Genomic DNA, 13,119 nt, shown 5'->3' with positions numbered 1-13,119 from the left:
TGCCACCAGCTGCTGGTGGGCAAGGCCCGGCGTGGCGGCTGGCTCAGGGCACCTGCTTACTACTTGCTTAGGCGGCGAAGAGGCCAGACCCAGACTCTGGCCCCCACGCCCCAGAGCAGGGAGCAGACAGCCCCTGGGGCTGATCCACGGGGCGCTGCCTGGGTGGAGGGCTTGAGGATCCTGCAGTTTCCAAGAGGGGGGCATAGGGCTTGACGCAAGCGTGCCAGGGCTCCGACAGCCGCAGCGAGGCACCGACTTTCTCTGGAGGTGGCCTGCTCCATTCGTGCCCTCTCGAACCCCACACCAATGCCAGGCCCAGTCCTCGATGCCATAGGACACAAAGCTGAGTATGATGGGTCCTGGCCCTTGTGGAGCTGAGTCCCGGACGTAGGCGCTGACCACCTGGAGGGAGATCGAGTGAAGAGGGGCTGGGGGACGGGGTCCCGGGAGAGGAGTGGGGTGTGGGAAGACCAACTGAAGGTGGTAGCCGCCTGAGCTGGGTCATGAAGGCTGACAGAGGCTGGGGAGACGGGAAGGCATTCCAGGAAAGGGGAACCACAGGAGCAAAGGTGCAGAGGACAGGAAAGGGGTCTGCACAATCTGGGGACCAGGGCGCAGGTCTTGGGACATGCTTGCTAGCCGGGAGCAAGCTGGGTTGGGGCTAGCCTGGGACTGGGCTTCGGAGGCCATTTGCACGGGAGGCTGGCACTGGGAGTGGTCTCCTGGCGCCGCCGGACAGACCCATCATGCTTCAGTAGACACTACCAACCGCATCGGAGCCAGTGCAAATGGGGATGCACGTGGCCTTGTAAATAAAACAGGGGTACTCTCTTCTCCAGCCCCACTCCAGGCAACTCTGGGAACTGGGCACTGGCCCATATCCTTGCAGGGAGCGGCAGCCCCTGGCAGCCCCTCCACGCAGCAGGGAAACTCCCAAGGGGCCAACAGTCCAGAGCTTGGGCTCTGGGGCCAGAAGACCCATATGTCTCATCCCCAGCGGGGACACTTGGCAAAGTCACTCTTCTCTGAGCCTCTGCTTTCTCAAACCTGTAAACAAGGGGGTGCAATGGTCTCTCTCCCCAAGGTCAGATGTTAGTGGTTAGAAGAACGGGATTGAGGACTGTCCCCCTCCCCGCCCTGTCCTACAGCCCATTGATGAGCACATCCTGCCAGTTCTGCTGCCAGGATTTGGCCAGACTCTAATCTCTTCTAGTCACCTGACCGCACCACCGCCCTGACCTGGATCCTCACCTCGACATTCCAACTGGCCCTCTTGCCTCCACCTCGTTTCTCTACCATACACACTCTCCTTGCAGCCAGAGACGCCTCTGAGATCTAAACCTGATACCATCTCCTTTTGCTCAAAACCCTCCTGCAGTCTTCACTGCACTCCAAGGGAGACCCAGAATCCTTCTGGTGGCCGCCAGGGCGCTACAGCTTGCTCTCAATCATGCCAGATGCTCCATTCACCTCAGGCCCTTTGCACTTGCCACTGCCTCTGCCTGGTACTCTCCTCCCCTGGATATCTACACTCTGGCTCCTTTACCTCCTTCAGGCCTACCCGAAAGGCCTTCCCTGGCCACTCTGTATCAAACACGACCCCTTCATGGCCCTTGCTCTGTTTTATTTTCCTATATATCATCACCCACCACACGACATATCACACAGGTATCTGTCAGTTTCATTAGTGCCATCTCCCTACCCTGGACTTACCTCTAAGCCCGTGGAGAGCACGCACCTAGTTTTGTTCCCTGCAGTCTCCTCCAGGTTTACGTGCGTGCCTGGTATTCACTGAATGTACGTTCAGGTTTAGATTCTAACTCTGCCACTTACGAGACTCCAGGAAAGGTCTTAACCCCTCCGGACTTGTGGTTTCCCATTTGTAGAAAGGATGATAATAACCCCAGGGTTGTTCCAGAATGAAACAAGCTAATGCATGCGAAGAGCCCAGTCCTGTGCCTGGCGGAGAGGAAGCACGTAATGCTGGGTAGCTGTTACCGTGCGACAGACACGTAAGGATGAAGGGGATGACGGACGATCACAGCTTTAAGACAGAAGCTAAGGCTTCTCGCCGACGCAGAACCAGCTCTGCCCGACATATGCACGAGACCACTCATCGCTGCACAGGTAAGCAGGCTGAGCCCACCGCTGGCTAGGAGGCCCAGAGGTGGGGAGAGTCAAAGGCCCTGGTGAGTGTTTGCAGGGTGCAGGAGGGACCTGGAGGTGAGGAAGCAATGCCTGCAGTGTGGCCCTGTTTGCAAAGCAGCAGGGAACGAACTACCAATATGTATGCTATAAACACGCTTCATGTCGACCAAGGCCTAGGCAGCCCCACTGAGTCAGGGAGGGCATACAGGGGACACCACCCCATCACCCACTGTACTTGGTGCCTCGACGACCTAAGGACCTTCTTCTCACCTTCCCATTTGGCAGACAGAGAAACTGAGGCTCAAAGGTGGGGTCTGGAAAGGTTGAGAACCCAGGTGCATCCTTCCGACCACAGACCCCACTGTTCCTCTAGGACAAGCCCGGGTGCTCCCATGGGTCCCACGTGTGCATGAGGTTACATCATGGGGGGCCCTCACTTAACTATCGTGACGACAGCCCGGCGAGCGGAGTGCCAGTTGTCGCCATCCCCCTCTTCCAGGTGAGGAAGCTGGGACCCTGAGAGGCAGAGCGGGGCCAGAGGCAGGGCTCAAACAGACATCTGCTCCCGGAGCTGGTGCGCGATCGCTTCTCCCTGCGACGATGGGGTCCCCTCCAGCTCAGGCTTCTGGATTCTCAGGCTGCCAAGGACGCGCACACATTTTCCCAGCTGAGATAAAGGCCCCCTTAAAAGAGACGCGCATTTATTAAACGGCATTTGCCAAGGCTCCAGCACACTCTGCTGCCGACAGCAGATAGTCTCGGGATGAGATTTTTCCCCGAGCTGACACTACTCACTGATGCCTTTTATAGCGCTCCTTGCAGCTCACAAAGCACTTTCCACAGCTCTTAATTCCCTTAACCCTCAACAGTCCCCGTGCGAGAGGAAACGGGGCCGAGGTTCCATTTTGCAGATGGAGAAGGTGAGGCTCAGAACACGGAAAGGCACACGCTCCAGAGCACATGCTTACAGGCTAAGTGGCACATGTTGGATTTGAACTCAGGAATGGGCCCCCGAACGGACGCCCATCCCACTGCCTCCCGTGCTGAGAGGGGGCTGGGGTGTCAGCAAGACAAAGGGTGAGAAGTGCATCTGGGTCGGGGCACCGGCGCTGGCAGAGGTCTGCGAGAGGGCAACCAAGGTGAGCCTCCACTTCACAGAAGGAGAAACTGAGGCTGAGAGGGGCAGCCTATGGGTTTCCAGTCTCCCCGCCAGTGACGGATGGAACGGAGGTCCCACCTGCTCTTTCCAGCCCCAAACCAGGACACGATGACCACGCAACAATAACAGTAATAGTAACCACAGCTGGACAGCACCATGCACCGCTATTACCAGGAGCATGACGGGCCTCGCCGAACCGCCACAGGGATCCAGGAGGACAGGGCTGTTACCACTCCCGTTTCACAGAGGACGAGACGGAAGCTCAGGGTCATGGGCTGCCGAGCAATGTGACTCCACCTGCGCCCTCACCCGTGGCACTGGGCAGCCTCACACAATGAATGGATCTCTGCAAGCGGCTGACCTCGGGCTGGGCCTCCAAACCAAACCCGGCCGAGAGATCGGAGCACTAATTGCATCACGTTTCATGGTTTGCCAGCTCATTCATCACTGTGTCTACACCGGGGCAAGCCGTTTTGGACAGCCAGAATTTTAAGTACAAATTCTGGGGTCTCTTGGCTACCTTGCTCCACCCGGGCTGGCCCTGATATTTGTGTGTTTTAGGGATCTCTATGACAGCAAGATGGGCGGGGATTTGTGTCGTGGCCTTGGCCCCAGCCACAGAAGTGGGACTGTGTAGTAGCGAGGGCAGGACTCTGCTTTCAGACCAGGGTTACTGCCTGTGTGACCTCATGGCTCCGAGCCTTCTCCTTGGGGAGAAAATGGGGATCTCACTACCTACCTGTTCCTTCATTCAGCCATATGTATTAGGCTGCCTACTGCTGGCAGCCCCTGTGCTCAGGCCAGGAGGCCCAGCAGTGAATAAGACAGACACAGTCCCTACTCTCATGTAGCTTACATCCTCGTGGGGAACACGAGGCTGAAAGAATGACACAAATATAGAAACGGCTAGGAGTGCTCAAAATCAAATTTGTCGTCATGTTAGAGAAAAACAAGGGGACCCGCTTTCAGAATGGGGTGCCTGGGAAAGGCCCCTCTGACAAGACGAGATTACTACTGAAACGTGAAGGAAGCAAGAGCCAGGGATGGTGTTCCAGTAGGCAAGAAGAGCATGTGCAAATGTCCTGAGGCAGGAAAGAGGCTAGTGCATAAGAGGGCCAGAAAGAAGGCTGCTGTGGCCGAAGCCCACAGAGGAAGGAGAGGGTGGTATGAGATGAGGTCAGACAGACAGACGTAGTCCAGAAAATGCCATGCCCCATGGATCACATAAGAAGTTTGATTTTATTCTAAGGGCAGTAGGAATCACTGAGAAGTTTGGAGCAGGAACAAAGAGGATTTGATTCAGAGAGCAGCTCTGGGTGGTGAGATGGGAGGGGTCAGGAGTGGAAGCAGGAAAGCAGTGACGAGGATGCTGCAGCATTTAGGGCCAGGGCTCAAATCCTAGCTCTGCACTTAGAAGCTGTGTGACCTTGGGCAAGTCACTGCACCTCTCTGAGTCTCTTTCTTCACCTGCACAGTAGGTATAATAATAGTTCCCATCTCACAGAACTGTGGTGAGAATTTAACGAGGCGATGCACAGAGTAATGATTCTATCAGAAGGCCTGACATGTTCAATGTCGAGGAGCTCAGGGAACCAGATCCTATTTTGTCTGGCCCTGACCTCTCCCAATTGCCACACTACCTGTCTCCCTTGACTCCAGCTTCACTGGCTTCCTTGCTATTCCTGGAACATGGAAAACTCATTCCAGCCTCAGGGCCTTTGCACTTGCTATTCCTGCTATGGGGCTCATTCTCCTGATAGTCCCATGGCTGCTCCTTCAGTGTTATTCAGGCCTCCACTCCTCAGAGAGGCCCTCCCTCTGTCCCCACCCGACCTTCTTTTCCCTCGTCCTGCTTTCCTTTCTTTATAGCACCTGTCTCCACCTGATGCAATATTTACTTGGGTCTATTTTTCTTCCTCACCAGAACGTCAGCTCCATGAGAACAGGTGTTTTTGTCTATCCGTGGTTGTATCCCCAGCAACCAGAGCCACCCTGGCTCATAGTAGATGCTCAAAAGTATTTGTTGGACCAATATTTATAATTAAAATGATTATACCAAGAATAGCAAAGTGGTTAAGAGTAAACCGAGGCTGGGATCTGGCTTTAACTCTCACTGGCTACGTGGCCATGGCAGGAGCCCAACTTGGCTTTCAGGAGCCTCAGTTTCCTTATCTGTGAAATGCGGATGAAGGACTCCATGCTTTTCGGCACATCGTGAGCGGCAGACAACACAGCCCATCGAGTGATGCACGTCAGACTAGTAATGGTTGATGTGACACCTGATATCAAGCATTTGTTTTCCAAAACTCCCCCAACCCTCCGCTCGCTCCCAGTAAAGTGGGGGGCAGGCAAAGCAAGAATGATAGATCATTCTGGAAGCCAGGGGTCATCCCACCAGTCCTGCTCATTTTTGTGTATGTTCAAAATCTTCCAAAATAAAAAGGTAAGCAAGGAGAGCACGGTTCGAGGCTCAGCTCATCCCTAGCGCAAAGCGCACTCTTTCCTTCCATCGAGCGCTTCCATTTCTGGGGGACACGGTCGGCTCTGCAGAATGGTGGCAATGGGCCCGGGCCTGGGAGCCCACCCCCTGGCCGGCTCTCCAGGCGGAGGCTCCCCATCTCCGTCCTGATCCCCTCGGCTCCTGGCACCAATCTGCGGCCATCTCACCGCCTGCGCCCCCATATGGATGTGCCAGGAAATCTCACAGACACAAAGAGCCGATTTGTATGGTGTCCTGACTTCCACCTCGGCTGTTTTGCATCCCTCTGGACCGAGGGCCTGGCCAGACACCTGGCGGGGAAAATCCATCTTGCGGAGGGCTCCGTGAGAAGACCTGTCCCAGCAACGCCCAAGGGAACAGGAAAGCAGTTTCAGCTGTGAAAATAGATGCTTCCTTCACCAGTATGGGACGGAAACCCATCTTGGGAACACCCCCCCACCTCCGCCTCCTGGGAGGATACACTGATTGACAGAAATACGAGAGGAGCATCAAGAGAGCAGGATGCCAGCCCCCCGGGCCTCGGTTTCCCTACCTGTAGAACAAGGCTAAGAGACATCTACCTAACAGCCTGCGCTCTGCAGTCAGGCCGATCTGGGTTGTCACCCCATCGCTGCACTTACTGTGTGGCCTTGGGTAAGTTGCTCCACCTCTCTGAGCCCAGTCTCCTCATCGGTCCAATGGATCTGATCACCGAGCACACCATCCAGGCTAACCGTGAGTACCACCGGGATCATACAGGCCAACTGCTCAGCCCAGTAAGTGGCTGGAAACGATGGTTCCCATTATTATTACTTTAGTATTTTTCCATGGAATCTGGGATCCTGTCAGATTTCTGGCTTTAACGATGGAAACTTCCAGCACAGCCCAGTTTTTAAAAAGCCTTGGCCTGGACAAGAGGGCGCCTGGCGTCCCACCCCGGCCTCGCAGTGGATCTGCTCTGAGCCTGCGAGTGCTGGGCTCTGTCCCACAGTGGGGCACAGTGAGGTGTGCAGTGAGACCACCAACTGCTCTCCCAGACTTCCTCTCTGGCTTTCCTGGTCTGGGCGTGCACAATTCCAAACCTGTGGATCCGGACAGAGACACCTAGAGGCAGGCTGCGCCCACAGCCTCAGTCCCAGGAACAGACAATTAGATCCCACTGGCCTGGGGTTCCGCTGGAGTTGTCCAGCCCCCAAGGGCCCCGAAGCTACAGGGAAAAAACTCCAAACGGAACGGCACGCACTCCCGTGAGAGCTTTTGCTACTTTGTGAAAGCTGTGCCAAGTACTTTACAAAAGTCAGCCCCACTTTGGTAGAGGAGGAAATCCAAAGAGAACAAAGCAATGGTGGCTACGAGGCTGGGGGGCACGTGCCCGGCACGGACTCCTACTCCGTGCCAGGCATAGCTGCGAGCATCACCCGTGCAGGAGTGGACTTGATCCTTGAAACGGAGTTTGCTGATGTCATCTCTGTCTTACAGAGGAGGGAACTGAGACCCACACCGAGGGATCCAGAACCACCACGCCCACCAGGTGCTAACCACGTATGCATATGGCGAGAAACCACGTATGCATATGGCGAGAAAACAAGGCGAGAGCAACAAGTAGCCTCAGTCAGGGGCGGAGACAACACTGGGGGTGGGGATGGTCTGGAGAAGAAGGAGCTCCCTTGGATCAAACTAAAGGCAGAATAGGTTTGGGCCTTTGAAGATAAGGAGGTACAGGGAAGGGCAGCTCTGGTGGCGGGAACAGCATAAGCGAAAGCAGAGAGATGAGAGAGTTTAGCTGAGGGCACGGATGGGTACAAAAGCGTTTCCCAAACTGGGCTAGGCCGCGTGTTCGCGAGCATTACACCAGCCAAACGCCTCGTGTTCATATGTTTGGGGAACGCTGGAGTAAACAGGGTCCAATTTGGGATTCTACAGCTCTGGGGCTTCTCGGGTCTTGGGTGCTCACGTGCTCGAGGGGCCGGGCCAGCTTCGGTCTACAGGGAGGAAGCCCTCGCATCTGGCAGCTTCTCAGTAAGGCCTGTCAGGGAGGGAGCCCGGCACACACTGCTGCACTTTTCTTTTCTTTTTAAATGTTTTTGTAGAAAACCTGGACCCACTCAACAGTCTTGAGCCGGGGAGTGACATGATCTGTGTTGTGTTGACAGGCCAGAAATCTGAGCACATTTAAAAAGGAGGGGGGGAGAACCTTCCATCAGTCCAAGACTCTACAAATAAGAAAATAACCTGTCGCACGGAGCCATTGGAAGCAGCGAGCGAGTGTGTGTGGGCTCCGTACAACAGTTTTAGACTCCCTTCCTCTCACACACCCCCTCTCCATCTGTCGCAAAGGGCACCGGGAAGATGCAAGGAGGAATATTCCAGCTCTGGGGGCCTCCAGAGCTCGGCAGCCCAGATGGGGGGCTCTGGTGGAAACCACATCGCTCCCGTGAGCTGTCACTTTCAAGGGGCCGTTGATGTTTCCATCTTCAGTGTGCCTTCCGAGAAGCGACCGTGACTCAGAGAAGGGCTTCTGACCCAGAAGGAACTCTTGACACACCTCCGTCTAAGCCCGGAGGGGGCTCCTCTCATTCCCTCCAGCCTGGACTATGTCTCTGATTAAGTCTGTAAAGTTCTTCTCTCAGAGGCTGGATTCAAAATCCCGGCCCTCTGCCACTTACTCCTGAGACAAGTTACTTCTCCAATTTGGGACTTGATTTTCCTCATCTGCAAAATGGGGCTAATAGCCACCTCATGCTTTGCTTTGCTGATTAATGAGATGACACAGGCAGGCCCTCGGCACACAGGCTGGGGTGTAGTTGCCTTTCAAAGACGGGGTTCTCCCTCCGCTCCACGTGTGGTTCACATCAGGACTTCAAACGTGCTGCCTGACTACAAACACAGGAATGAATCACACCGCAGGTCTCCAGAGAATCGGTAAAGGAATACTTCATGGCCAGAAAGTACCCGGAGAACACCATGGCTTTAAAAGAAACTTCCAACAGCCTAAGCCCATCGGGGCCAAAGTGTCCCCCACCCCCTTTGTCTTCTTGAGAAAGAGGAAGTGAGATTAACTTCACCAATTAGGAAAGTACATGGGAGCCACCAACTTGTCCCCCTCTACGAAAGGGTCAGAAGGTTGCTAGGGAGCCCAGCTGACCCCCAACAACCTAAACCCCAACGTGGCCTGGCCTCCTCCAGGCCAGAGTGAGGAGCCAGCGGGAGCTCACCAAGGTCTGCCCAGTGGGGGTCCCGGAGGTCCGTGACCTCAGTGGGGCCAAGCAAGGAGCCTGTAGACTCAATGCCAGGTGCTGCGGCCTGTTGCGGAGTCCCGCTGCCCCGGTGTCCCCGAGCCCCCTGCCCTGCTCCCAGCCTCCGAATCTCCCTCAGCGAGGTTGTTTTAGGAGACAGGCCTCACGCTGGCTCCAAGAACACAGGTTGGTGACTTCACTGGCATCTTTTTAGAATTTCCCTTTGGCAGCATTCGTGCTGAAAGCAATCTTTAGAAACTTCTTCTCCTGCCTTCCCCAACCCAGATAATTCACATGACCAGCCCCCTGCAAACAGCGATCATGTGACACCTCCCGGGCTGACAGTTCTGCCTGAGACACTAGTAGTCATTCAATCTAACGCCACCTTCCTAAGCCTGACATTTGAGTTTCTCACTCGAACAAATCTATTTTCTTGGAAAATTGGACAACTGCCTCCTTCTACCTTCCTGCCCTTCTGTCCCTGCCTCTCCCCTGCTTTGTCATAAACTCCATGCTGGGAGCGGCCGAGGGAGGGGCCCGAAGCCCCATCCTGCAGCCAGACCAGGTGAATCCCACACAAGGCCCAGAGCGTGACCAGGAGCCCCGAGGACACAGAGTGAAGAATGCTGGCAGGCTTCAGCTATGACGGCGACACCCCACACCTGCCCCACCACCCTCAGCCAAGAAATTTATTCTCACCTCCTAAGATTTATTTATTTCAAAGTTAATCTTGGCCCCGCTGCTGCTCCCACTTTTTCAGGCTATTGATGCTGAATGGATTGGAACGGAAGTTTTATGGCCTAATCTTTACCATTTTATAGATTGTTTTTATAGGCAAAGAAGGGAGATTTGCTCACAAGAAGGGTGTCGGTGTTCCCAGCCAGCGCCCCAGGAAAGGCAGGCTGCCCATCCGAACACTTGTTAATCAGCGTCACTGGTCATTTGCCAGAAACTGAACCACAGGGTCCTGGTTGAAAAAGGGTCTGGAATAGACATTTAGAAATTAACTTGGGCCCAGTTCCCTGTTTCAGGAAAATTAAGTACTTGTGAGGGACACTTGTGCATTTCCAGGCCAGATCCAGGAAGGACGTGGGGCAGGAACTAGGACTTTTGCAGGGTATAAATGGCTGGCTCGGTCAGGAAGGAGCATATCAGATCGGAGATGCCACTCACCAGGCAGACATGAATGTATCAGTGCTTCCTTCCTCCCAGCCAGGACCCAAACGTAATGGGAAGACCAGGAGTGGGGTGGGGGGGTGCCTACGTAGATTCCTGGGGTTCTGGGGAAACTGCAGGGCAGAGAGAAGCTGCTGTCCACCCCCACTTCTCCCTCCACCCACTCTTTGCTACTTCTCCCTTCCTCACTGCTATCAGATGGTTACCAGTCTCTAGGCAAATGCAAAACGCGGCGGGGGGGGGGGGGGGTAGGTACTGAGCTCATCTTTACCTTCCTGCTCGAGGAGGGTGGTGCAGACCCCCTCTGCCTACAACACAGCTTCAAGGAGCCAAAACACAAGATTGCCCATTCTTCTCCTCCACCCCAACTCCTTTAAAGCCGTTACTCTGCCGCCTGTGCCCTCCCAGGAGACCCACGGTTTTGCGAAACCCCTTTAAGAAGCAGGACTCCTGAATGGTGACCTCACCCCTTGGCGAACACACACGGTAGCCTTCAGAGCCCGCCTGCTGGAGACAGCCAGGTGTTTGATGTAGGCCAACAAAAAGACATGCTCAGAGCCACAGGTAACAGCCCCACAGAGCACCTGAACTGCAGGGAGCTGCCTGGAAGCCCGGGGAAGGCAGGCAGGAGGAAGTGGGGGCGCGGGGAGAGCAGCAAGGAGCAGACCATCCAGCAAGAGGCTTTGGCAAGCACAGGGACAATCCACCGTGCTTTCGCATCAGGATCTGTTGATCACAGCAGCTCACCCCAGAGTTACTGCGGCCTCCCTTCCTCTCTCTCTCCCATACACACACCAACACCGTGTTGCTCGGCGCACCGGAGGGAGAGCTCACTCGTCCCTAACTGCAACAGCCTGTTTCCGTTCCCTGCCAGGCAGTACCTGGGGGACCTCTGCCCTGACCCCCTCCTCTCAGACCCTGAAGTCAGACGACGTGTGGAAAGCGTAAGTCCAGGGAAAGACGTTCTAGAGAAGGCAGGGGCACCCAGCTCTGAAAGCTGCTGACAGCCTGCCTCCCCCATCAGATTGGGCAGGGGCTGGGTGGACCAACTCATCTGGCTATGTCCCAGTGCCCAGCACAGTGCCCAGCACAATGCCCACACAGTCAGAGTCAACAGAGAGAGGGAGAGTGGGTCCTATCCATGGCTGTGTGACCTTGGGCAAGTGGCTGGCCCTCTCTGGGCCTCAGTTTCTGCATCTGTAACCCCGGTTACAGACATGTCTCCCCTTACTACTGCTGGACATTAGCCCAGTGGCTCCCAGTGGCGCTCTCACAGGCCTGGGCCCACAGTTTGGGGACGGCCGCGACCAGGGAAAGGGGTGCTTACCTGTCCAGACCCAGGACGTGGCGAGCAGCAGGCAGAGCAGCGGCCCGAGGCGGCCGGGGGCCGGGCCGGCGGGCTCCATGGGCCGCGGCTGCGGAGCGAGGAGGGAGAGCGGCGGTGAGTGCGCGCTCGGGCGGGCGCAGGCTGGAGCGGGGAAATGACTAAGGCTCCCCCCTCCACTCCCCCCCCACCTCCCCTCCCGGCCGGGCTTCCCTCCCCCCCTCCCCGGAACAGGCGCTTGGAGCGGCTTAGGAGCCGCCGTCACCACCGCGATTTTCGGAGAACCCCCCCCCCACCCCGAGAGATCGAGAGACGGAGAGGGGGAGAGACCCCAAGCGCGCGAGAAATAAAGCCAGGGAACGGCCAGGGAGAGGCGGCAGGAGAGAGAAACAGACCCGAGGGAGCCAGGCGGAGAGCCAGAGACACGGAGAGGCGAGAGAGGGGGAGAGGGGAGAGGGGGAGAGACAGAAAGAGGGAGAGAGAGAGAGAGAGAGGGAGAGAGCGAGCGGGAGAGGAGTGAGCGAGGCGGCGCGCAGATCGCGGCCGCCAGCGCGGGAGAGAGGAGGACCGCGCGCGCAGGGGCGAGGGGCAGCCCGCCGAGCCCCACCGAGCCCCGCCGAGCCCCGCCGCGCCGCCCCCGCCGCTGCCCACCTGCCCCGCCCGGGCTCCTCGCGGCGCCGGCGGCTTGGCTCGGCTCGCTCCCGGCCCGCAATCCCGGCCGCTGCCCCCGCCCTCCCGGCAGCCCGGCCCCCTCCCGCCTGCCCTCCCCGCCTCCCTCCTTCCCGCCCGCCCGGGGAGGCTGCGGGGCTCGGGCCCGCCAGCCCCGTGTCGCTCGCCAGCCGCGCGCCCGGGGTGAGGGAGGAGGCGAAGGGCTGCGTCGCGCTCTTGCCCGCTCCGGGGCCCCAGCTCCCCCGCCCGGCCCGCGGCTGCAGCCCGGGGAGCTGCCCCGCGATCCCCGCCGCCGGCGCGCCCCGCGAGCGCCCGGGACCGGACGGGCCGCCGGCTGTAACAATGTGCCAGTTCGCGCGCCCGCGCCGCTCCCTCCCAGCTCCCCTGTCCCCCGTCCCCGGCCCCCAGCTCCGCTCCGCCCGCCCGCCGCGCTCGGACCTGCGCCGCTGGCGAGGTCTGGGAGGCAATGGGAGCGCCGCCGGGGCTGCCCAGAGGCCAGGGCCCCCGCTCCACTTTGCGCAAACTTGTTTTTCTAAGGTCTGCGCCGCGAGCTGGCTACATCGTCCTCTTAAGGTGGACTGGGGAAGTTGCGGCCGACCTCCTTCCCCTCGCCTCCGGACTCGGGGCCGCGGTTAGTCCCTGCTTCCCGCCGGCTGGCGAGCGGCTGGAGGCGGCACGGGAGTGGGGGTGGAGGGGGGACGGGGCGGGGGGTGTCTGCCTTCTGCCCCTCCCGGAGTGGCCCTGCCCCTGGGCCCCAAAGCCGAAGGCCCCTCTGGGGGGGTGGGCGCGCGCCGGAGGGGCCCGGTTCTTTCAGAGCTGGGCCGAGGTGAAGGAAAAGCAGGAAGTAAGTGAATGTAGGGGGAAGGGGGAGAGGAAGGAGAGAGTGATGGTACAAAAATAGCGTGTGTGTAGGAAGGACTTCAGTACT

General features: G+C 57.7%; 1 protein-coding gene across 3 annotated transcripts in view; it reads right to left on the bottom strand.

The window, feature by feature from the left end:
• LOC113258419 (tyrosine-protein phosphatase non-receptor type substrate 1) overlaps positions 1–12,796 on the bottom strand; it is a 40,613-nt gene extending 27,817 nt beyond the window's left edge. Inside the window, exons 1-2 of one of the 3 annotated variants that reach the window (XM_044385746.3) lie at positions 12,630–12,796; positions 11,526–11,613 (exon numbers count right to left, since the gene is read on the bottom strand). In XM_044385746.3, the coding sequence (XP_044241681.2) occupies positions 11,526–11,604 (79 nt within the window). In that variant the 5' untranslated portion in view covers positions 11,605–11,613; positions 12,630–12,796. Of the gene's footprint in view, positions 1–11,525; positions 11,614–12,173; positions 12,193–12,629 lie in introns of those variants that run through there. The other 2 variants (XM_026503169.4, XM_057312618.1) reach the window with 2 other exon arrangements.
• Between the last annotated feature and the right edge of the window lie 323 nt (positions 12,797–13,119).

Source organism: Ursus arctos, unplaced genomic scaffold (assembly GCF_023065955.2).
Source record: "Ursus arctos isolate Adak ecotype North America unplaced genomic scaffold, UrsArc2.0 scaffold_16, whole genome shotgun sequence".
In the NCBI taxonomy this organism is placed as follows: Eukaryota; Metazoa; Chordata; class Mammalia; order Carnivora; family Ursidae; genus Ursus; species Ursus arctos.
Note: the sequence above shows the minus strand (reverse complement) of the source record. Positions and strands in the feature narration are given on the sequence as shown.